This window comes from Siniperca chuatsi, linkage group LG10 (assembly GCF_020085105.1).
Source record: "Siniperca chuatsi isolate FFG_IHB_CAS linkage group LG10, ASM2008510v1, whole genome shotgun sequence".
NCBI lineage: Eukaryota > Metazoa > Chordata > Actinopteri > Centrarchiformes > Sinipercidae > Siniperca > Siniperca chuatsi.
The window spans coordinates 7,499,666-7,524,286 of NC_058051.1; the positions used below are offsets into that span (position 1 = coordinate 7,499,666).

The following is a 24,621-nucleotide window of genomic DNA, read 5'->3' on the forward strand; positions in this document are numbered from 1 at the left end:
AACCCGGGCTCTAGTCCTGCAATGGGCACATTGAAACGCTGTTGGGGGCCCAGCTCAGGGTCAGGGGTCAACAGAGAGGGCTGGGTATCCTCTGTCACCAAGCAGGTGGCCATCAAACTCTCTCTGTAATTATATAATAAATACATTTTGAGTTCGTTAAAAGAGGGAGACAAGGGACTGATATTTGGACAAAGGTTTATTTAACTATGTGTAAATCTGTTGCTCAGGGTATACTCACAATACATTTGGGAGTCATGCACAGAGCCGGACCACTTGGCCTAAACACTGGTAATCTTGTGTGCTGCATCACAATTGATCTTGACTGTGCAGAGAATGAGAGATATTAGTTGCAATATATTGTGATGTATAGTATTTATTATTGTAAGTAGTCAATGTACCTGCACATTAATGCTGTGGAAAGACTTCCGATTCACATAGTCTCCTTCATTAACTGAAGGAGCAGTGATAGGGATATGTGTCCCATCGATGCAGCCTATCATATTGGGAAACCCTGCAAAATAAAAGCTAATTACTGATCCCAGTCTGAGGTGGCAGTAGAATGTCATTAACAGAATATAATTTAAAATAGTGTCATTAACTTCAAATGAATGATTTCTACATCAGTCACCTGCAATCCTATGGAATTCCTGTTTGATGGTCCTTACAGGTTTGTTCCCAGGGAACACTTCTAAAATCTGTAGTAGGCGTTTAAGTGCAAGGGACACTTTCCTTACAGCTCTACAAATAGTTGCTTGATATGTTCTGCGTCGCCAGTGTTATAAAGGAAACTCCCGTTCGCAAAAAAACTGGTGACGAAAACTGGTAATGTTCCATTAGGTAGTCATCAGGGAACGATACTACATCTAATCGGGGTCTCAAAATCCTCTCCCAATGTAAGGCTATGCAAATTAATTCTGCTTCAGTATCGATTGGGTAAACAAGGAAAGGACGCCCCATGTCCGACAGCAGCTTCAGGCTCAGCAGGAGGGAGGAGGCGGAGAGAGACTCAGAGTTTGTTGAAGAAAATCTGCCAGTGAGCAGGTTAGGTTCACAGAGTCAGTTACCATGGTTACTGATTCAGAGTTTAAAGTTACCTCTCTTTCTGGAACCGAAAACCCAGAGTTTCCCTCCTCTCAGGGTTAACAAACTCAACAACAAGTGAAAACAACAAGTTTTCACTAAATTTGCTTTCTGGAATAAACCCCTGATATCACCATATAGCTAAACAAGCCAAGTTATTTCTAATAATTGGCAATGTTCATCTTTTGCATTAATATAAATGTCATAGTAAGCTTCTAGCTTACACTCACAGGTGACAAGTGTGCTAGTAGAGGAGCAGCCTAGTTAAACTTGCACCCTAAGGTTCCTCATGCGGGTCAAATGCAGCCAAGCTTTGTTCAAACCCACAGAACTTCCAAAGATAGCAGACATATCAAGCTGAATTACATGGGAATGTGTATAAAATTATGCTCAAAACATTGTGCGGGCATAAAAAAGGCGTGTTGGGTTTGAATATTTAATTCAATATGAGTTTGATATAGCTTAAATGAAGCGTTGGAAGGAGTAAATACAGAATATATTTTGTAACATTGTCTTACAGTGTAGAAAAAGTCATTTTTACAGGCTAACTTTGAAGCTAAAGGGGAAACCCAGGGTGCAAAACGTGGTTTTGAAATACATTAGTTTGAAAGTAATTTTGAGTGACACAAAAAAGGGAAATTAGATGAGCAGCATAAAATATGGAATGTTTATTACATTTATGAAGTAGCAGGTGTATTCTACTTTCTACATCTTATTTTTCATGAGCTAAATATACTAGATATGATATGCATTAAAGTTTAACTGTGAGGCGCCTGCATTTTATTTTATTTGTAAGGATGGTAATGATTAATTTACAGTCTACAAGCGCAACAGACCGCTTGGAGTAGATTCAGCTTGACCTATTGCATGCCCTACTGACCTATCAGTAAACTAAGCTAATAAATAAAAATGGAGGAGGACTCTAGGGAGCAAAGCTATTATGTTATATGAGAATTCGTTCAAACATGAAAGTGACAGCTAGATCATTTCCCAAGAATTTGAATTTGAAGAATTGGTTTTGAATCTTTTGAAAATCAGCTCAAGTTTTTGCTCACATTTTTGTGAAAACAAGTCATGCTTAGTGTCTCACATGAACATGCCGATCAAGTTTTATCAACCACATAGCCTAGAGGTCCTATAATAGTGCATTTTCTCACTTGTTGGCTTATTTTTGGCGAATCTAAATAAGGACTAGAGACATGACACTGTAGGTAAGATTTCTCCTGACCACGAATTCCCAAAAGTGGAGTCCTTTAATTTGAGGTGTCAGGCAGGCAGAGAGGTAAAGGAATCTTACGTATTTTATAGTTATGTCTAGACTTCCTTCCCCATCCTTCTGTATTTCCCCTAGGGGTTGCCAGTGTAATCCAATGGCCTGTGTAAACCAACACTTCTAGCTTTATTGCTCTTTGGGACTGCTCTCTCTCTTAAGCGAGACAGCCATACTACACACTGGTTAAGATAACACACAAACACACTACATGCGGTACATGTACACACGTACACATACATAGTCTTGCAGATAGCTTAATGTACCCTTCCTAACTCTCTCTCTGAAATTTGGTAAAGACTGCCTGTGCAGTATGTACATGCATCTCTATCTGTCTCTCTTTTCAAACACACACAGTGTCCACCCTGGAGGCCCGAGAATCTTATTTAGCACTTTAGAGAGAGGCCCAGACACTTTGTTATGGCACATCGGAGGGGAGAGGATAGATGTTACAGTGGTACAAAAGGATGACAATAGAGAGTGATTGAAAGAGTTGGAAATGATGTGTGTTTGTGTGAGAGAGACATGCAAAGACAAAGAGCAGGAGAAATTAAAATGGGAGAAAGACCAATGATGTGAAACAGTCAACAATAAGTGCGAGAAAGAGAATTAGAGCAGTGAGGAAGACTGAGCGAGTGAGCGGGAGAGAGGCTTCTTCAGGGGATTTAGTGTGTTGTTGATGAGTAGTGACAGGTGCCAGCCAATGGAACAAGCAGGGTGCACCTCTGTCACCAACCCTGACACACACACAATCCTGCTATGTCCCTAAGCGTCTTCCCTTCTCTCCGTCTCTTCCTTCTCTGTTTGACAGAAGAATCTCTCTCATGCTGGGCTGGTTCAGTCCTGTCTGATTAGACTTCAGACATCTTTAGAAAGTTCCTTGAACAGATAAAAGCTAGAGTTTCCTGTGACAGAGGGTTGTTGAGGCGTTATTAAAAGATTCAGTTAATGGCTTTTAATTAATATAACTGATTCAGTAAAATGGTGAATGTGACTGGAAAAGTCTAATAACAAACAGGAATCAAGATTAAAACCTAAAGTCATAGACAAAGACAATGTATGAGTACACAGGGAGCCAGCCCCAGACGGCTAAAGTGCATATGCAATGTGGTCAGGACCAATGATTAAAATTCTCGTCTTATCGATATTCAACTGGAGGGCGCTTTGAGCCATCCACCCCCTGAGTCGAGAAGACAATTATGACAAATTGTCTGCTAAAATCATTTGGAAACAACAACGGGGAAACACTTAGAAAGCAGCACACAACAGTGCAGCAGGAGAGAGAGTAGCCAATCAGTCTTACCTTGCTGTTTACAAACCAATCTCAGCTCTTCGCTCAGAGTGAGTCATAGTTTTATTACATTATTTTTTTTATCCTGTATGTTATTGTCAGTATTTGGTAATTGATTGTGCACACAAGTTTCTCATGGATGTCTAAAATATTGCAAACTGAAACTTCAAAGTGTTAAAACTGAAAGGTTGCTGGATGATTTTTGTTGCAACAAATTTTTTAAATCACAGGGTTGGCTGCCTTTTTAAAAATTCCACTTTTCATTCGTCAAGTTTGCAGTGCATGTGCAGTATTTATCTATTATTATGGAAAGTCACTGTCACAGGACAAAGACTGAAGAAAAACAAGCCTTAAAGATCCCCTCCAGGCATGTTTTAACACATTTAATACTCTGCTTTGAATAATAAGTTGTGTCTGATATGGTATCTACGCCTTCTCGCTCATTGAAAAATCTACTGTACAATATGTGAATATGTAAGTATTTTTCATTTTCAAAAGTTTAACTACTGAACACAAGATCAGACACCAGACTGAAAAGTCCATTCTCAGTGTATGTGACCTGGAGTTTTCAAGTTTGCATATCATACTTGTGTAAGTTATATACTGGACCACAATTAGCTTACATATGTGAAGCTCTTTGAGTGGTCGGAAGACTAGAAAGGCGCTATACAAGTACAGTCCATTTACCATTCACTTAACGTCTTAAACTGAGATTTATGGTGAGCACAGAGAAATGTTCCTCTTTCAGTAGATTAATGTGAAAACAGCTTTCTAGTGTCAAACTCTGCAAATGCATCATTCTTTATAGTGAAGGTAAAACTTCCAAATGAATTAACAATAAGCAAAACACATTTTTGAGTGGAGAGGCGACTTTAAAGACACTGCTGTAACTTGCCATTGTAAAATGACATGCTCCTCAATAAAGAACAAAAATGTTTGTATATAGAAATTTCTTCTATACTGCCATTAGTCTCTGCTGTAACTTATCTGTCTCGGTGTCTTTTGTCAGGTACAGGCAAATGTCGAGAAGGCGCTGACGCTGTTTGGCCAGCTGCTGACGAAGAAGCACTTCCTGCTGACGTTCATACGAACCCTGGAGGCACAGAGGTGTCTGTCTTTCTTTCTTTCTTTAGCCATTTATTGTTCAGATATATATTTATGTTTTTTAGTATATTAGTTTTTTCCAAAAGGGATTTCTACTATTTGAATAAACAATGTCTACCATTTTTTGAAGAAAATCTTAAAATCAAAGGAAAATTACAGCATGCAATATCATTTAAGAGCTTTAGCATTTACCCACACAATGTAACATTTCCAGCTATGGGAATAGGATATTGTAAATGCAGGAAGGTCATCGTTATAGCAGTTGAGAGGCTGCTAGTTTACTGTAGCTGTTAAGTAGTTGATACCTAAAGCTGTCAAAGTTTCCCTGTGGAATCTATGGTACACTCAATGCACGATACTGTATGCTTAATGCTCTTTTTTTATAAAAATATAAATATCTTTTTCGTATATAATCTCAATAAAAATATATCGTATAATTTATAACCATAGCATTTATAAATAGTGGGTAATAGGTTTCAGTCAAAAAAAATTCTCTTGGGAAAAAATGGTTTATTTGTCTTTGGAAAGTGTGCTTTTATCACCTGTTTAATTTTACAAATAGAACATGAAAGGCTGTGCCTTAGATTAGGACAAGAAAGGCAAATTGATGAACAGTAAAACCATTTTAGCAGCTCTAAAATTACCGTAAAACACTTAGTCAAATAGTTTGGCAAAACAGAGTTATAACACCATTTGATTAAGATTTAATGTGCTTTGATATTTAAATGAACTGTTATGATGTTATTGGTCCGGGAGGAACAGCAAAAAACTAAAAAGCTGGGGCTAGCATTTGTGAAATATTTGTATTGAATTTTGTCAAAGTTTCAATGTATTTCCAGGTCATTTTCAATGCGGGACCGAGGCAATGTGGCATCTCTGATCATGACGGCCCTGCAGGGGGAGATGGAGTATGCCACCGGAGTCCTGAAACAGTTGCTGTCCGACCTGATAGACAGAAACCTGGAGAGCAAAAACCATCCCAAACTGCTGCTCAGGAGGTGAGGAAGATGTGGAGAGATGGGGAACAAATATAGACTACACTGTATCATACAGGAATTTAGTGAAATCAACAAATATTTTATCTTCAGTTTAATGTAAATATATGTTTTATTAAACTGAAGTTAATTTATCTTAAAATGTCTATTTTTAAGTTTTTATTTTCAGAAGCATTTCTTATAACTTAACTTCTTTTAACTTCTAAACATGAGTTCAAACTTGAAGTCTTTTTACTTGAAATGTGTTAAATTATATGTACTGCTGAGTGTTCACTAAACCCATCAAATTAAGGAAACGATATTAGCATAACAGCAGATATCCCAGAATTCATTGTTTGAGGGTGAAAACTCTATTGCTCTTACACTCTTCTTTTTTGTAGTTTAAATAAAACACACGTTATGGAAACTGTGTCTTAAGTCATGGTTGTTTCCTATGAAACAAATGTGATTTGCTGAACAGTTGTTAACTGAATTTTATATCTTTTTGAGTTCTTTTATTAGTTGTTTGTTCAGTCATGTATGTGTTCAGTGAACTTAAACCAGTTAGTTTTGCATTACAATAGCATGAGTCAACTTTCTTCAACTCAGTTATTCAAGTTAAGTTCAGGTAGCACAATTTTACAGCTGCAGGGGAACTTACATTTTTAAGTTGAACCAGCTTAAAATGTTTTACAGTGAATAAGGACAAACAGCACAAAGGCAAAAAAGACTAGCAGAAGAAAAAATAGTAGAATAGCAGAGGAACTACATTTTGTTAAATGTTTGTTTTTAATGAATCTTAACGTATAGGCAATTGTGGTGTTTGTGTTATTTTGTCCACCCCCTGTAAATCTAGCCACAGCATAGGTACTGCTAGCTATATCATCCATCAGTGAGTCTATGTTTCCCATTATTTTCTGTCACACACATGTACATGGTAAACACACATGGGAAATAAAGTCATGAGGTGTTGCGACTGCCATAAAAGTTCTGAACTACTTTAAAGATTTCTCTGTCTACAGGAAATGAGAAAGCAACATAGAGCTTTGATCTAGCTTAGCTTTACAGATTTGGAAAAGAAACATAATGAGGGATTCTCTCATTCCATTGTTTCCAAAGTATTATTTACAATATTGTACAGGAAAGATAGATCCTGCTACAGATCTGGACAAAGAGTTCATTTTGAGTTGTGAGCAGACCTGTGTTGGTCAAATTAAAAGGAGAAATCAGTGCTTCTCTGACCTGCCCTTACTTGATAGTTTTGAGTCTTTGTACAGTCAGAAAATAACAATATCAATATATATATTTAATATATTTAATATTTTTATTATGGGTCTGTAATTTCCCAAAAGTCATTTCCTAGAATAATATAGATTTTTGTATTATAGGGAAAATACAGACTAACTCAAACTAATATTTTTATTATTATTTAATTTCTAGTGTAACCTGTATAGTCTTTTAGTCAGTGCACAGCAGGTCAGCTGAACATTCAACAATGTGGACAATAACGTTCCAGTAAGAAAATTATGTACTACTACTGGATACTTTTACTTCTTGAGGGCTGTGAAAATCCTTCAAATGGCATTGCTCACAGGTCCACACTAAAGCCATCACTTTTCTTTAAGGGGTCACAAGCCAAGAAGGTTGGTAACCACTCGTTTAAATGGAGCAGTTCTTTTAAGGACATTCCTCTAGAAATCAACAACTGCTTCTTAACTAAACACAACTAACTAAACTCTAGCCAAACTTTATCCCGTTTTCCCTGTAATTTGTACAAAATTACAGGGAAAACGGGTAGATCTTTTCAAGAAACTGCCTAGGAAATTACTTGGAAATTATGGACCAGGCAATTATGTTGTCCAAGTAAATTGTTTGATTTCATAATTATGTTACTCAGTAATTTATTTAGAGCTATTCTTTTTTAATGTCCCTTTTCAAATGTGGGGTTTTTTTTCTTCCTTTTCCTCTGTGTGTCAGAACGGAGTCTGTCGCTGAGAAGATGCTGACCAACTGGTTTACATTCCTCTTGTACAAGTTCCTCAAGGTAAGCCCAACAAGGCATGATCATAGAATATCCTTATTCAATCTGTTTGCTGTATCTTTTAAACACTGATTAATAGTCATCACCTAAAGTGGATTCATATTGTGCAATGTCTTTAAATGGCATACTGCCAGTGAGAGTTTTATGAAATGCCCCTGGCTTATAATATTTGCCCGTTGCATTTATCTCACCATGGTTATTTAAAGGGTTTTCCTTTTTGGCTGCATATTTTCTTGCCTTTCCTGTGCAGTATACATACAGTAGATCATCAAAGCCCCTCAGCAGCATGTGTTTCTTCTCTTCTCTGATGTTTAATGTCCTTTTTTTAGTCCACAGATCCTCTCCACTCATAATTTCACTCTTGTAGCTGACACATCGTCTTCACTGATCTTTTTGTCATTCTTTTAGCTCACATCTTCTCTCCCTCTGATCTCTCTTTCATCTGTGTAGTTTCTGTTGTCATTATTCCGCTGTCAGTCCCCTCTCTGCCTTAAGGTCATTTGGCTCACGAGGGGGTGCAGTGTCGCTCACGCTGTCCTCACACGCTCCCATTTTTCCGTCGTCCTCGTTGTCCCCCCTTCCTGTCTCTCACTTTTACAGCCTGCTTAAAGAAAGAAAGTCCAGCAAGAAAATATTTTCTGATGTTTATCCCTCTCTTCTCAGTGGTTCCTTTCTCCTCTAACAATCAGTGGAAACTATGAATCAGCAATGCACAAGTCAGGGACGTTGTGTATTTATTATTATCTAAGTAAAGAAATAGAGAAGTAAAAGAGATTTAAGTAACAGTTTAGGTGCATTTTGATACATTGTGAGCACATTATACATGCAAACACTATAATTATTCTATGTATACAATATAATCTTCTACATAGTTTCCCCCTAGAAGTACTCAACGTCTAAATTTTTTTGCTTACTATGTGACAATAATAATTATCACATTGCACTCATGATGTGATTAGGATTATAATGGCATAAGATGACAAGTCTTACAATTTGTAATTAGATTGTGATGTAGGAATTGAGCCTATTCCTCTCTCTGTACAGCAAGAGCCATCATTATATCCCTAAAATGTAAATTTCAGCATACAAGTATGCAGTGGCCGAGTGAGGAAGGTGAAAGCAGAAGCAAAAGCACAGTGTGATGCATGCTCGCTCTGTCTCATTAGCAGCTGCCCACCAAATTGACCCAGATGCTAAAGAGGTTCTTGAAGCACACAACGGTGGAATGAGGAAGGGAAGAGAGAGAGGAATGGTTGGTAGGAGAGACAGGAAGGTGGAGAGGAAGAGGTTAGAGGTGGGAGTCAGAGGTGGTCGGGAGTGGGAAGAAGAATAGAGAGAGGACATGACAAATAGCAGTTAAGAAGAGGAGAGTAAAAGGAGAAAGTGGGAAAGGGGAGGAGAGGCAGGAAGGAGGTTAGAAACAAGGAGGAAGGAGATTAAAGGGGGAAAGGCAGGGTAATGTAAGGGATGTAAAAAGAGGAGAGTGAAAGGAGGAGGAGGGGAGTGGACAGTGTGATTTAGATCTGTGGTTTCCAACCTTTTTGGCTTGTGACTCTTAAATAACTCTTAAAATAAAGCTACTTCCAACCCATTGTCACACACTGCAAATGCCAACCAAACAGTGATTTTTCCTTCTCAGATTGTTTCATTTTAATAGTTTTAGGGAGAGAGATGGGAGAACTGCAGAGTTGGATCATAATTGTCTGTGGGTTTGTCACTATGAGCAACACCTTTCACGTACACATAGACGTGTGATCCATTGTTAATATTAAAATATTTATTATAGCCACTATAAATTTTTAGTGAGGTACATTTTTCCAGTAATTGACATGAAAAAAGCAAATACTTGTGACATGGCATATAATTTACTGGCTTAACCTTAACCTCATAAAATCCAATAGATTAGCATCATATACATCCTATACATTTGCATCATATACAAAATCAAAAGTAGCTACATGAAAAACATACTATATGTGTGAATGTAAGAGAGGGAGATGAAGAAATTGACAAGGACAGTGAAATAACAGTAAGGGGTTGAGGATTGGTATTACATGGAGAGAGAAGGAAAAAAAGACACTGCACACTCGTGATTTCAGCTCCAGAGCTTCCCACCGGAGGGCCTGAATTCAAATACCATGTCCTGGTTGGAGAGCACAGTACAGTAAAAGCTTGTAAATGTGGAGTGTGTGGAAAGTTTTAGAAAAAAATAGGAATGTGTGTGTTATAATGAAAAAGTGAGTTGTAGAGTGTGCTTTAAGGCGAGACAGATAAATTAGTACTTTCCCCTGTTCTCATCTGGACCTCATGCATTTCCAACAGACAAACACACACACACACAGTCTGAAGTATCTCCCTGAGCACTGCATGGGCGATCATTAAGCTCTCATCAGAATGAGTATAGGCTGTGATGTGTCCTCTCTCTCCCCCTCTAAACTGGTGCTACTTCAGTCGGGAGTGTTTTCCTTGAGTCCAAGTGATGACTAATGACACTATTGATTGGCAAGTGTCTTTGATGAAGGGGAGAGTAGGAAACATATTTATAACAACTGTGTCTGGTCACATAAGCTCTGAGATGTAAACACTAGGAGAGAACTGAAAAGATTTATGTAACGCTGCTTTAAGTCAGTCCTCTAGACAGAAAGACAAATAAAGGGCTCACTTAAGGTTGATTCACCCAATGCTGACATTTGTCATTTCCAGAAGATTTTAAGATCTGATTTCTAAAATTCCCTTGCTATCTTGCACCACTTGGTGCAAAAATGCCTTTTTGGCTGTATTTATTTAAATCCGTCTATACTTTCTTCAGCTTTCTATCTGCATCATACAGGCTGGATTCTGACTGTGTGTCAGCCTGACCATTTCCATATCTGCTTTTGAAGATTTGATAATAATATAAGCAATTTCTGATTTGTTTGACCTGTCACTTCATGGCATGACAGCCTGATAAAACTGTTGTAACAGTTTCATGCTAATACTGCTTCACTAGGTTATGTGAGGTAGAGAAAGAAAGAGAATCTGGATTTTTGGGGGATTTTGTGAATGGTTACGAGATGGACCAGAAAATGTCAAACCACATGTAAAAGTGTGCAGGCTAGAGAACATTTAATGATGTTAGTATAATATGTGCTTTTCAAAAGACTTTAATAATCCAAAGAATCACTGCATCAACTGGTGTTGTGTTTGATTGGAATAGAAACCTGCTTATTTTGGCAACATGCATGTCAACCTACATTTTACACACATCTCAAATATGGCCCTAGAAATTGCCTGAATTTGTTAAAGAATGATAATAATAATAACTAGTTTAACTGAAGTGGAAAATTTCTGCCACTAGACAAAGATGGGGATATTTGCTAAGGATTTGTGACCCTCTTTTAGGCGCTAAACAGTCAATTGCATTTGTCCTTTACTAAAGGACCACACTCAGGTTTTGTGCCAGTAAAATGGAAGAAAAGCAGCACAGCTAAAAAATGCATTTTGTTCTCATGCAACATGGGTTTTAAAGCGTTCCTGTCCAGAGGCACAAAATATGGGAGGAGGTAATGGAAATTAATACAGAAAGCTGCAGCACCTGATTTATCACTGGAAACTGACTACTGTGGCAGAGAAAGTTGCATCTAAAATGTAACATCTGGGAAAAGTAGGTGTATAATCTGCTGCACTGTTTTATTGACACTTAAAGGTACGCAATTCTAATCCAATACACGTCTTTTTGTCAAATTCAGCAAATATCTCCTAATGGTATGCTAGCTGTCCGTTCTGTGTGCACTAAAAAAAAAACTCAGGTGTTTGTACACAGCCCTGGCTCTGTAAATGGGAAATAAACAAAGTGGCTTGGACACAACACTATTCCAGCAATTCCATCCATGATTTGTGTGTCAGGTAATGTTAAATGACTTGCCCACAGACATTCAGCTTACTTTCTAGTTTTCCAAGATATGCTATTGTTATGAGTTGTGAGTGTCTAGTCAACATTAGTTACATTACTTGCTGTGTCGTTGTTCGCTCTATCTCATGGTATTTGTCATGGTATTGGATTTCTCCAGAATCGCATACCCCACCTTTAAGGAGGGAGAGAGACTATCTGGTAGTTCAAACACATGTCAAAACAGCCCGTTATAAAACCTTATTTAATGACAGTCTTTGTAAATGAGATGAACTATGGCTGGACTAATTTACACGCTAAACTGAAAAATTGTGGAGACGCACAATTTTGCACTCCTGACACAAATTTACAACAGCCCCAAATATCTCCCAGACTTCTCAGAATAGCAGATATAAATTCTTTCATGAACTGGCTTTAATTTGAATTACTGTGTTGTTAATTGGATAGGTATACTGTATTTTAACACATTTTTACTGTATTTTCCCCAAACAGAAGGCCAGAACCCCTCTTAGAGGGTGACATGATTCATGGGATAGGAAAGAAAAAAACTTCTATATCACTATACAAAATTGCTATTTTTTCAGGATTTTGTCTAATCTTTTTGTCCTGAATTATTGGACCGTTTCCCCTCTTCAGACCTCTAACAAATTAAATTATTAAATTATTCAAAGGAAAGAATCTGAGAAGGGAAAATTGCTCTGGTTAAACTGCTGGTAACACTTTCTTCTCCCTCACCAGGAGTGTGCAGGGGAGCCTCTGTTCATGCTTTACTGTGCCATCAAGCAGCAGATGGAGAAGGGACCCATAGACGCCATCACAGGAGAAGCCCGCTACTCCCTCAGTGAGGACAAGCTCATCAGGCAACAGATTGACTATAAAACACTGGTCAGTAAACTTATTGTGTCTTGAGGCTTGTCTGCTTTGGTCTGAATCACTGGATGGGTTGTTAAGCTTTAGTCACATTTGATGATGACATTTTTAAAGCGAGCTCTAACTAATCAGCAGCTGAAATATGACAGCCACCATTTGCTTAATTGGTCAGGAGTCTGCTGTGGAGAAGGATTTCGTCCATGATAAACATGAAGCTTCAGCATTAGTTGTGTTTGGAGGGAGAACGCGATCTGGCCGTGAACTGGCCCAACTACTGCCCAGCATTAATCACATTCTCTATCCAAACAAAGCACTTCAGGTTTGGATTGGAAACATACAGACAAACCTGCTTGTCAGCAGGATCTGCTACAGTTGGTTTGGTCTGCACCCAAGTGCGAATGCTGAGTTATTATAGCCCCAAACATTTAGACGGAGTAGGAAAATGTCCAGGTTTTAAAATAACTGCTTCAAACAAACTATGTGTGAAAATGCTGTCAGGTACATTCAAATGCACCTTAACAAACATCCAAACATCTCACTAGTTGGTAATGTTCTTGCAGTGTCTTGGCTTAAGTCTAATTTGTTTTGTCTGTTTCCATTTCCCTTTGTTTCCACCCTTGTTTTTCTGTCAGACATTGCACTGTGTAAACCCAGAGAATGAGAACGCCCCCGAGGTGACGGTCAAGTGTCTGAACTGTGACACCATCACTCAGGTCAAAGAGAAGCTGCTCGATGCTGTGTACAAGGGCAGCCCCTATTCACAAAGACCCAAGACTTCTGATATGGACCTTGGTAAGACATATAGTACTGTACGTGCATGTATATTCTAACTGTATAAGACATGTCAACAGGTATTATTACAGTGGGAAAGAGAGCTCAGTGAACTACCGCTTAATGCCCCATTTTAGCTTGAACACACCCCCTTCACATATTCAACATTTCATTCAAATCCAAGTGGCCAAGATGGTAGTCCAGAGGCATACTTATATGAACCGCTAGCTAAGGTTAGTGAGGCTTCAGCAGATGTGGCAGAGGTAACAGAGAAGATGGGAGGGGGAGGATGTGGATTTATCTTAAATACTTTATTCAACACTGTACACTACTACTACTACTCTCAATCTCAAATTACAACTCAAAATCTTCACACCGGCAAGAGTTGATTTCTGTTTATGTTTTGACACGGAGGCATTACCTAGTGAAGTGAACGTGATGTTGTCTTGAATTTTTATTGCTTTGTTTTTTGTTCTAGAAGACAAAATCACTTGATTTTCTGTGGAAAAGGTAAAATAATTGAAGCTGGCATTTTAGTTGCTAAAAGCTCCACGTTAGCCCTATAGTCACATACTATGTCTTTCTGCCTTTTGGTGCTGAGCAGGTGGTGTACAGTTGGTTTATTAGAGCTTTGCTGCTGAAAACAGCGCTAGAAATAGGGTTAAGAGTGATCCAAAACAGTAAAGCTGGGGGCTGTAAAACCAAAACAATGAGCTGAAAGATGCTAAAAACGCTCTGTAGGAAGAAGGGAACAGCAGAGTCATCTGATAATTATTTGTGTAATTGTTTTCACAGCAATTTACTGGCAGTAATTGACAAGTAACTTACTGTTAAAGAAATTATAGTATTTTACTGTGTTTTTATTTACAGTAACAATCATGTGTAACTGTGAAATATAACACAGTAATTACTATGTACTGTATTTTTGGTTACAGAAGTAGTGTTGTAACTGTAAAAAAAAACACAGTAATTTCCCAGTAAATTTTTTTGATTACAGTATACACTAACCAATTATGCACCATGGGAAATCACATTACTTGAAACAGGGTTGCCAGCCAGTTACTGTAATTTGTACAGTCACTTTATTGTAATTAAATAAGGTATTTAATCAGTTATTTACTATGATTAGAGAATACAGGAAAATACTGTACTTTTCAATAATACGGTAATTTACAAGATGCACATTTGCCAGTATAATGCTGTAATTTCTACAGTAAATTACCCAATTTTATGAATTTGCTGTATTTAGAGGAAATACGTAAAATACTGTATACCAAGTATATTTAGTTGATTTAACAGTTAATTACAAGAATTTTAAATAAACTACTTTAACTGCATAAGGTTTGCCATCTGTGTTGTATAATGCATATAAGTCATTTCATCTATTATTTCACTTAACATATATTAACAAATCATTTGCTATATCTGGATATCTTGAAAAAACTGGTCAAAGTTTATTTAAAATATAACTTACATTCACAACTGTTCAAATTAGTCTTACAAAGTCCTTCAAGTGCATAAAGGATCTTTTAAAAATTCACATACTGCATATTCCCATATAAAAGTCAATATTCAAATAATGGTCTCAAATAAATCAGGTTAAAAAAATGAGATCATGGTCTTAAAAACAATACAAAGTTCATTTTGTACTTATTTTTTTAAACTTCACAATACAGAAGGATACAAAGTGCATATGCTTTTTTAACCACATAAGTTGACCAACATAGTCATGAAAAAATACAAAAAGCCACAGAGGCATTGAAGATATTTCATCACTTCATGAACTGGTTTAACATGGCCAAAGCCAACAAGCCCCAAGTGAGTCTGAACAAAAAAATGAAGAAATGGAGAATACTTCAGGTCAAGATCCTGATCCAGAGTCAAAGGAGTAGCTAGAAATATTGAAAAGAACAAAGAGGACAACATATTAAATCACCTAAAAGAGAGAGAGAGAGAGACAGACATCTTGGTCTGTGTGTGTGTGTGTAGACTTCTTACCATTTTAGAAATTACACTGGTAGTCCATCACTTTGCTGAGCAGAGTGGAGACATGCAGGTTCGCTGCAACCTTTTTCCCTGTACAAGTCGCCCTGTGGTTTTAGATGTCACTTTTGCTTTTGATGTTTTTATCTTTCTCTCAGGGTTCATGGCTATGAAGCGCCTGAAAAGTTTTTAGGGTATTTTAATTGACATAAGCTTTACTTGTAGCTGGTAACTAGCTAGCTTCACAACTCTGCTGTGAGGCGTACAAGAAGATGCCGTAGTAACAAACAGAGACTTTTTTTTTTCTTTTCTGTGACAGCAAACACAACACACAGCCTTTCAGTAACTATTATACTGCAACCTGAGCTTATCTGGACACTTTATGGCTGACAAAAGTAACATAACTACCCCTCACACAACGGGAAAGGTGCACTTCCCACAACAAATCAGCTACACTATGTCACACACACACACTAGTTACCCACAAGACCACCTTAGGGGAAGGCTCGGTCAGTAACACACAGGTACAGTTAGACTGTGGGTGTGCTAACCTGGGGTGGAAGAAGTATTCAGGTCCATTACTTAAGCAAAAGTACTAATACCAACTTTGAAAATACTCCACTACAAGTTCTTCATTCGAAACCTTACTAAGGTAAAAGTGTGTAAGTATTATAGTACTCATTACGCAGTAAAATATTTGGTCCCTCAAATACCTCAAATCAATGGGTCCAACTTCTTCTTTTTCTTCTTCAGTGGACAGGATTTTTTTGACAACTTAAATTAAGTTGTGGGTTTGCTCTTGAACACGTCAATGAGGACTCTACTGCACTCCTGCATGGCCTGATTGAGTGTGACATATTCCAAAACAGTATTAGATTTATGTGGGACAATTTTACAAGGGATCATTTTGAACCTTGTGCTTATGCATGCTAGATATCTTTAATTCCCATCCTTAGAAAAGAATAATGCTATCTGGAGCCAGACATGGCTTTGATTTTCCCAGACATGTAAATACTATGCTCAATTTAATATTCACCAATAATGCATAAAGGTTTACAGTAAATCTAAATAAAATGGCTTAGCTGACAGTCGCTAAGGACCAGGTAACGACACCCAAATATATTACTTCTTGTTATGCCTTTTCAAAGTTAACTGCTCAGCATATACAAATCTCATATTTTACATCTAAACAACACACTTAAATTAAGTTTTCAATGCTAATTGGCAATCGACCACGTTGACACTAGAGTTATAAAGAGCCGGTGTCAAAACACATGGCCTTAGTAGAATAAAGGTGCACACTGAGATTTTCCCGCAGCTAAAATCTACGACTGAATTATTGTAACAATTGCTCTACAGCCAGCGTAAATGCAGCAGCCACTTAAAAATAACTTTACTTTGAGGTTAACTGGAATTAGTAGGTAGGTAGGTAGGTTAGCATTAGCAATGGCCAAGCTAACCTTGCTAGACAACCAGTAACCAGCGGAGGAGAAGCGACGATCATTAACATTAACTTCATAAAAGATAGTTGCCAAGCTTGAAGAGTAAAAATACTGAAATAACATTTGAATTAAAAAGAGACAGTTACCTCTTCTTGCCTTGTGCCATGTACTATTACCACTCTGCTACTAAGTACCTCTTCTTGCCGCCGCTGCTCCGTGATAAACGGTTGTGTCTAGATGGTAACCCTTGATTTTCGAATCTCTTGTGAGATTTGTACGTGTTGTTACCTCATTGTGCACGTTCCTAAACCTAACCAAGTAGTTTTGTTGCCTAAATCTAACCGAGTAGTTTTGTTGCCTAAACCTGCATCTCGTGAGAGTGACCCCAATAAACCTGACTGGTAAAGATCCCACAATGCATCTGTAACTTGAAATGTACAGTAATACACTGTATGTCAGATCAGCTGCTCACAGCAATCTACTGTATTATGGAGAAACAGCCAGTTTACTGTGAAATCTTTATGTAATTTTCACAGCAATTCATTATGGTATAACTAGTACGTAATTGGTTACTGTGATTTTCTCCAGTACATAATTTGTTACTTTGATTTTCTACAGTACATTGGCAGTTACCATAATTTTTTACAGTACATAATTTGTTACTGTGATTTTCTACTGTAGTGACTTGATTACTGTAATTTTCGATTGAATACACAGTATTCTACTGTGAAATAGTATAGTGAATTTCACAGGCATTTTTTTACATTAACTGCAAGATGTTTTGAAGACCAAATGAAACATACACACACATACTCAGAGTACTTGTGTTCTTTGCTCTAAACCTCTGTTCCCTCTTTCTAAAGAATGGCGCCAAGGTCGGATGGCCAGAATCATTCTGCAAGATGAAGATGTCACAACTAAGATCGACAATGACTGGAAAAGACTCAACACACTGGCTCACTATCAGGTACACAAGCACTGACGTGCACACAAAACAGGCATAAGCAAGAGTCGACAGCTAAGTGAGACTCATACAGTCAGTGAGTATTTTGGGGTGTGTTTTGATGTGCAGGTAACAGATGGCTCAGTGATTGCCCTGGTGCCAAAGCAGAACTCTGCCTATAACATCTCCAACTCCTCCACCTTCACCAAGAGCCTCAGTAGATACGGTATGATTCCCATTCTCCTCTTGACTTGATCCTATTTAAATCATTATGTCAGTGATTCCCATCTCTCCAACTGCTTAACTCCCCCCACACCCTCTGACTATTTCATTTGCTCTTGCTCTTTTGTTTATGGTAGCCATGATTGGGCTGCATTGTTTTTTTTCACTCTGAGTGAATTGCAATCCTTTTTATCCATTGCTATCAGCCCAGGCCAAGGCTATTCCACAGCTATTTCCAAGCAGTCTGTAAATGACAGGCATTAAAGTAGACACCTCAATCCCCAGCTGACAGAGTGAAAAAGAGAGAGAGAGAGAGGACACCTGGCAGTTAGCGATAGACAGAGGCCCGGCATCAATATGGTATACTTCACTGGAAAATTAAAATACTTAGAATATAAATTACTCTGTAGTAAAATACTGGACCCTTGTTTGATACAAAGTATGTGGGTAGTGACCCACGGGCATGCACAGCTGTTCACAACAACTGATCTGGTGCAGACTTACAGCAACCTGGATTTTCTCTAAAACTACCCATACAATTTTTTGGCTACAGTGTTAATAATATTCGTGTGCCGGGCACCCCCAAAATAGACATGACTCTTTATCAGAGTTTTTATCCATTTATGGCAGATTGTGATGGGAATTGTGAAAAAAGTAGGAGTGAGACATCTGCTTTTTGCTCTAACCCAGTCATGAAATAGAGAAGTGGAGCAAAACTATTTGACCTACCAGAGAGGTCAGGACAATGAGGTATGGACATTTATTTAAATCTGCAATAACTTGTTTTTTGCCCACTTTGGGGCAGCGTAAAACAAGCTGTAAATACAACACTGACAAGTTATCATATGGCAAATGTGTTGCAGTAGCAAACAGTTGCCTGTTTACACATACAACAGATATGGAGCAACATTAGCATTCATTTGGAGTCTTGTTTCTGGCCACCCGATAATGAATATTCACTCTCTTTTTAGCTGTGTTTTGCTCTCCACCTCCAACTCCTGAAAAATAAAAATAAAAAAGTCTCTTTAGTGGCTAAATGTTCCACTGTTCACTAGCTAGTTGCTATTTTTTGTCTGTCTGCTGTTTGATGCTGGACATGTAGCATACAGTGAATTTTTAGAGCTTTTTCGGAAAAAACATCTGCCTGCTGATGCTGAAAACAATGGTGATGAGAGTGGTGGATTCATCACTACAAGCGACCACAAGTAGTCATGTGATTCAGTGTTAATATAGAAATACTGATTATAGCCACTCTAAGTCATATCTCACAACAAATATCTGTAGCATGAAGTTAAGCCTATCTATATCGAGGCGCCTTGACTTAAACAAGAATGGAAACCTCAGAATTAATGCATCACACAACACCTACAGTGTTTGAGTACTGGATTAGTTGTAGAAATGTAGTTGGAAATTTAATTTCTGAAATCAAAGGTTTCCTTTTTATGAATCATCTCACCCTGTTAAAATACACAGCTGCAGCTATTTTGCTTCACAGCGAATAAATTTAATTTAATCATATTTGCTTTATGGTTTAATTGTGATGATGTGGGTGTGTGCTCGCGCATGGATGTGTGTGTGTGTGTGTGTGTGTGTGTGTGTGTGTGTGTGTGTGTGTGTGTGTGTGTGTAGGAGAGTGTGTTTATGAACATGGGTAAATGTTGGCCAACAGTGGCCATGATAGGTTTGGAATCAAAGCCACTCATCACCCCTCCGGCAAAAGCAACAACAGCACTCTTTCACTTTACTATCCCGTGCTCTCCCTTTACTCTCCATTTCACCCCTCTCACTCCTGACCTTTTTGTCTCTCTGTCCATTTAGCCCACCAACCCCCTTTTTTGTCATTTCCCCCCACATCCACTCCTCTCCTCTCCTGTCACCAAACATAAGAGATTGTAACATGCATCAGCAACTCTCTTTTATCTCCTCACCTCTTCTTTCCATTCCATATGCCTTCTTCTCCAGGAGCAACAGCTACTCAGCAGATAGTCATCTCCCCCCTGTGCACTTCAACTTTCTGGTTGCTTTTCCCCTCTTCATCCTAAATGTAACAGTCATAAATATGCATTTCCTTGCTTTGCTCTAATCAACTTTGACACTCATAACATGAATAATTAAACAGACATAGATGATAGAAAAAAAGGGAGGGGGAGTGTGAGTCACAGTTTGTAAAAAGAGAGAAAAATCAAAGAAATATACCAAGTTTTGGCTGATTATTAGTTTATATATATATATATATATATATATATATATATATATATATATATATATATATATATATATATGTGTGTGTGTGTGTGTGTGTGTGTATTTTCAATATTTGCTGGTTTTTTTAAACTCTAAAAATGGGCTCTAATAAGTGAAATCAGCCGTTTTTTGTTCACTGAATCACACGGTTTCTAACTGACTGGAAACTGATATAGTTCTTCCAAATAATTCTGTCTTGTGTTTCTGGATATAGAGAGTATGCTGAGGACAGCCAGTAGTCCAGACAGCCTACGATCCCGAACTCCCATGATCACCCCTGACCTGGAGAGTGGAACCAAATTGTGGCATCTGGTGAAGAACCACGACCACTCTGACCAGAGGGAGGGCGACCGAGGCAGCAAGATGGTCTCTGAGATATACCTGACCAGGCTATTAGCTACAAAAGTAAGACACAGAAGAGTAAACTACACACCAAACTTTTAAATGTTGATTCCAGTCGGCATGTAAAAAACTCTTAAACAGTACTTAGAACCAGTGGGGGAAGAATGAAACTCACCACTCAAATTCAGATTAATGGAATCTTTTCAGCATTATCAGCTCTTTAAGGCATGATCCACCTCACCTAATTAATGGTAGAGGAAACTACTAATACAGAGTGTCTGCAGGTAATTGGTGAGTCTTGAAATGTATTAAATCACATCATCAAAATTCAAGGTGTTCCTAAATCAGGTAAATGTAAATACATTTTACATTTACATTTATTCATTTAGCAGACGCTTTTGACCAAAGTGACTTAAACAGTCCAGATGTGATGGCAAGAAGGCACTGCGGATGGCTGCCTCAGTGTTTTGGTGCACGTTGTTTTGTTTTGTTTTTAAATTCAGTTTTCTGCTGTAATACCTGAAGCTCTTTCACCAGAGAAAAGTGCATGAACATCAGGGGACGTCTTTTCTGTTTTCATTAGTAGAATGGACATTCTAGTCAAAGGTGCTCTCACTTTTGCTTATGCAATGAAACACCAGAGGAGAGTGAAACATGCCAGTGCGCTTGTGTGCCTCCGTTGGCGCAGACTTCGCACAGCGTTACCAGGAATATTCCTCTCCAACATGCACTCACTGTGCAATAACCCGGATGAACTTCAGCTACTGGTGAGGAAAATACTTTTATTCGTCTTCTGTTTTATGCTTCACGGAGACGTGGCTGTTTGGATCAATATCGGACTTTGTGATGCAGCTGGCAGGCTTCCAACTCTTCAGAGCAGATCGCAACACAGAACTTTCCAGTAAAACTAACGGTGGAAGTTTTTATATCAACAGTGGCTGGTGTAACGATGTGACAGTGATTCAACAGCACTGTTGTTCTTATCCGGAATATTTATTCATAAACTGTAAACCTTTCTACTCCCCCCATGAGTTTGTTTCATTAATTTTGGTCGGTGTTTACATTCCACTACAGGCTAACATGCAGATGCTCGCTGACCACATACTGTGTATGGAGCAGACAAACCCGGACTCCTGAGTTATTGTCCTTCGTGACTTTAACAAGGGCAATCTCAGCCATGAACTCCCCAAATACAGACAGTTATTTAATTGCCCGACCAGAGAGGAGAATATTCTGGATCACTGTCGTCCATCGTCCACCTGATTCCCGCATAAAGACAGATATTTAAAGCTCTGTAAACCTGTTGTGAGGACATCAACGCAGTGAACCAGTGAAGCTATGAAGGACCTTTGAGCATGCTTGGACTGTACTGACTGGGGTGTTTTCAGGACTTTTACCAACAGTCTGGATGAGTTCACAGAGGCTGTGGCGTCCTACATCAGCTTCTGTGAGGACTGCTGTGGACCATCACACACCAGCGCTTGCAGCGCTTTGAGTAGTCAGAGAGACTAGAAAGGCGCTATATAAAAGAACAGTCCATTTACCATTTACCAGGGTGAGTTATAACAATGACAAACCCTGGTTCACTCAGACAGCTAAGGTTGGAAAAGGAAGAGGAGTTCAGGAGTGAGACAGATCAACTACAAACCAAAAGCCCCCCACTCCAACAACGACTTGCGCCTGGCCAACCAACTGAATGAGTTCTACTGTCACTTTTAGAGACAATGGGACAGTCCTGACACCATCCCCTGTGACTCCATCCACCAGCTCCAGCCTTCCACCATCATCCCTGTCCCCAAAAAACCAAGGACCACAGGACTTAACAACTACAGACCTGTCGCACTGACCTCTGTGCTCTTTTGAGCGCCTTGTGTTGTACCACCTCAAATCCATCTTAGACCCACTCCTGGACCCCCTGCAGTTTGTCTACAGAGCCAACAAGTCTGTAGATGATGCAGTAAACATGGCTTGCCACTTCATCCTTCAGCACCTGGACTCCTCAGGAACCTATGCCAGGATCCTGTTTGTGGATTTCAGCTCTGCCTTCAACACCATCATCCTGGCTCTGCTGCAGTTCTAGATCTCCCAGCTGAGTGTGCTCCACCTGCAGGTGGATCACAGACTTCCTGTCTGACAGGAGGCATCTTGTGAGGCTGGAAAAACAGGTCTCTGACTACCGGACCATCAGCACCAATTCCCCCCAAGGCTGCGTTCTTTCCACTCTACTCTTCTCCCTGTACACCAACAGCTGCACCTCCAGTCACCAGTCCGTCAAGCTCGGGAAGTTTGCAGATGACACCACCCTGACTGGGCTAATCTCTGATGGGGATGAGTCTGCGTACGGGTGGGAGACTGACCACCTGGTGACTGCAGTCAGATTAACCTGGAGCTCAACGCTCTCAAGACAGTGGAGATGGTTGTGGATTACAGGAAGAACCCAGCCCCACAAACTGTTTGAGACACTCCCAGGAGGCTGCGGTCCATCAGGACCAAAACCTCACATCACAAAAACAGTTTCTTTCCGTCTGCAGCTGGTGTCATCACCAAGGCCCGGAACCCCCACTGACACTGACTCTCATACTCCCAACCCCCTTACGCATTGCACAACAACCGCGTATGTATTGAGGACGTGGATCAGATGATTGATCGTGGATTGTTTTGTTTTCTTTTGTGATTTTGTTTTGTTGTGGCGGCAAAGATTTTGCTGTGGCAGCCCGCCACAAAAGGTTACCAGAATCAGCTTTATTTAAGTAGGTTTACACATACAAGGAATTTGCTTTGGTATTTTTTTTGGTACTGCAGGTCAAGACTCATAGTATAGTATACTCATATTGTAAACATTTGCACATTCCCATGTAAATATTTTGCACATTTCACAAACTGTCATTTAAATAACATATTGTACATATTCTTTATTTTCTTATAATATTTTTTTTATATTATTTAATATCTTATTTTCAGTTGTATATTTTATATATTTATGATTCTTGACCTGCAGTACTTGCTTTAGCAACACGTTTGTTACTCTACCTGCAAAGATGGACTCCCAACCCCCCTCCCCACACACGCATTGCAAAATCCAGTCAGTACATCTTACAAGTTAACTGCACATTTTTTAAGAAAATGAGTTTACTCAGATATTTTCCAAGGAAAAGAAAAGCAGACGAGGTAGGTAAACAAGGCAGGAATTTAGTTAGCTAAATTAGCTGGACTATGTGCCTACATGCATAATCTAGACAGATTATGCAGCCTCAAGTGAAATTAATGTGATTGCATGTGATAGGTGCAGTTAGGCTGTGGGTGTGCTAACCGAGCTTGTTAAAAAACGTAGTTATTACTGTCACTGAGAAATATCTATATTAATTCATAAGAATATTAATATAATTAATAAATATTATTTAGTACAGGCCGCCGGTGTTGAGCGTAGTAACACATCCGCGCCGGCAATAGCCATAGCCGGAGGCATTATGTTTTCGGGTCGTCCGTCCGTCACGTTCTCGTGAACGCAAAACGTCCACTTGGACTCAAGGATGAACTGATTAGAACACAAGCCATTAGTGAGCACTGCGGCAAGAGGATTGTTATATAGCAGCTTAACCCATCTAATAAACTGTTCACCTAAACCAAATTTATATAACATATGGAACAGATACGCCATTCGACATGGTCGAATGCCTTTTCCGTATCCAGTGAAATAACCAGACCATCTATTTACTGCTGATGAAAAAACGTAATTGTCTTTAGTAACCTGCGCATATTGTTGCATGAGTTACGACCTTTAATAAAACCAGTTTGATCCTCATTAATAAGCAAGGGAAGTAAATCCTCCAGCCGTGTAGCAAGTATCTTTGAGAGGACCTTAAGATCCACGTTTAATAACGAGATTGGCCTGTAGGAGGCACAGTCCTCAAGTTGTTTACCCTTCTTTAAAATTAAGGAGATATTAAAGATGTGGGTAGAACACCCCTTTCAAAAGAATTATTAAACAGGTTCTGAAATTCTTAATAAAACTTATTACTGAGCCCCCCTAGTCCAGGAAGGAATTTCTTCAAATTTGTCACAAATCACACAAGGATGAACTGATTAAAATTTGGTTGTCAAAGGTCAAAGGTCACCTTGAATTCAATTCCTTCCAAGTGTTCACTACATTATATG

The 24,621-nt window shown here is 38.8% G+C and overlaps 1 protein-coding gene and 1 long non-coding RNA gene across 7 annotated transcripts in view; one reads left to right on the plus strand and one right to left on the minus strand.

Annotated features, from left to right (window-relative positions):
* The window catches only part of LOC122882838 (plexin-A1-like), a 325,344-nt gene that overhangs the window by 283,686 nt on the left and 17,037 nt on the right, over positions 1–24,621 (plus strand). For 3 of the 6 annotated variants that reach the window (XM_044210653.1, XM_044210652.1, XM_044210654.1), the window contains 8 exons: positions 4,651–4,748; positions 5,585–5,743; positions 7,697–7,763; positions 12,388–12,534; positions 13,152–13,311; positions 17,579–17,682; positions 17,788–17,884; positions 20,339–20,529. In XM_044210653.1, coding sequence (XP_044066588.1) covers positions 4,651–4,748; positions 5,585–5,743; positions 7,697–7,763; positions 12,388–12,534; positions 13,152–13,311; positions 17,579–17,682; positions 17,788–17,884; positions 20,339–20,529 — 1,023 coding nt within the window. Of the gene's footprint in view, positions 1–4,650; positions 4,749–5,584; positions 5,744–7,696; positions 7,764–12,387; positions 12,535–13,151; positions 13,312–17,578; positions 17,683–17,787; positions 17,885–20,338; positions 20,530–24,621 lie in introns of those variants that run through there. The other 3 variants (XR_006379472.1, XR_006379471.1, XM_044210655.1) reach the window with 2 other exon arrangements.
* Positions 7,773–23,638, minus strand: LOC122882840. The gene is made up of 3 exons (XR_006379474.1): positions 22,314–23,638; positions 19,809–19,918; positions 7,773–8,361 (listed from the first exon to the last, which is right to left on the minus strand). It is a non-coding gene; the product is annotated as an uncharacterized LOC122882840 (long non-coding RNA).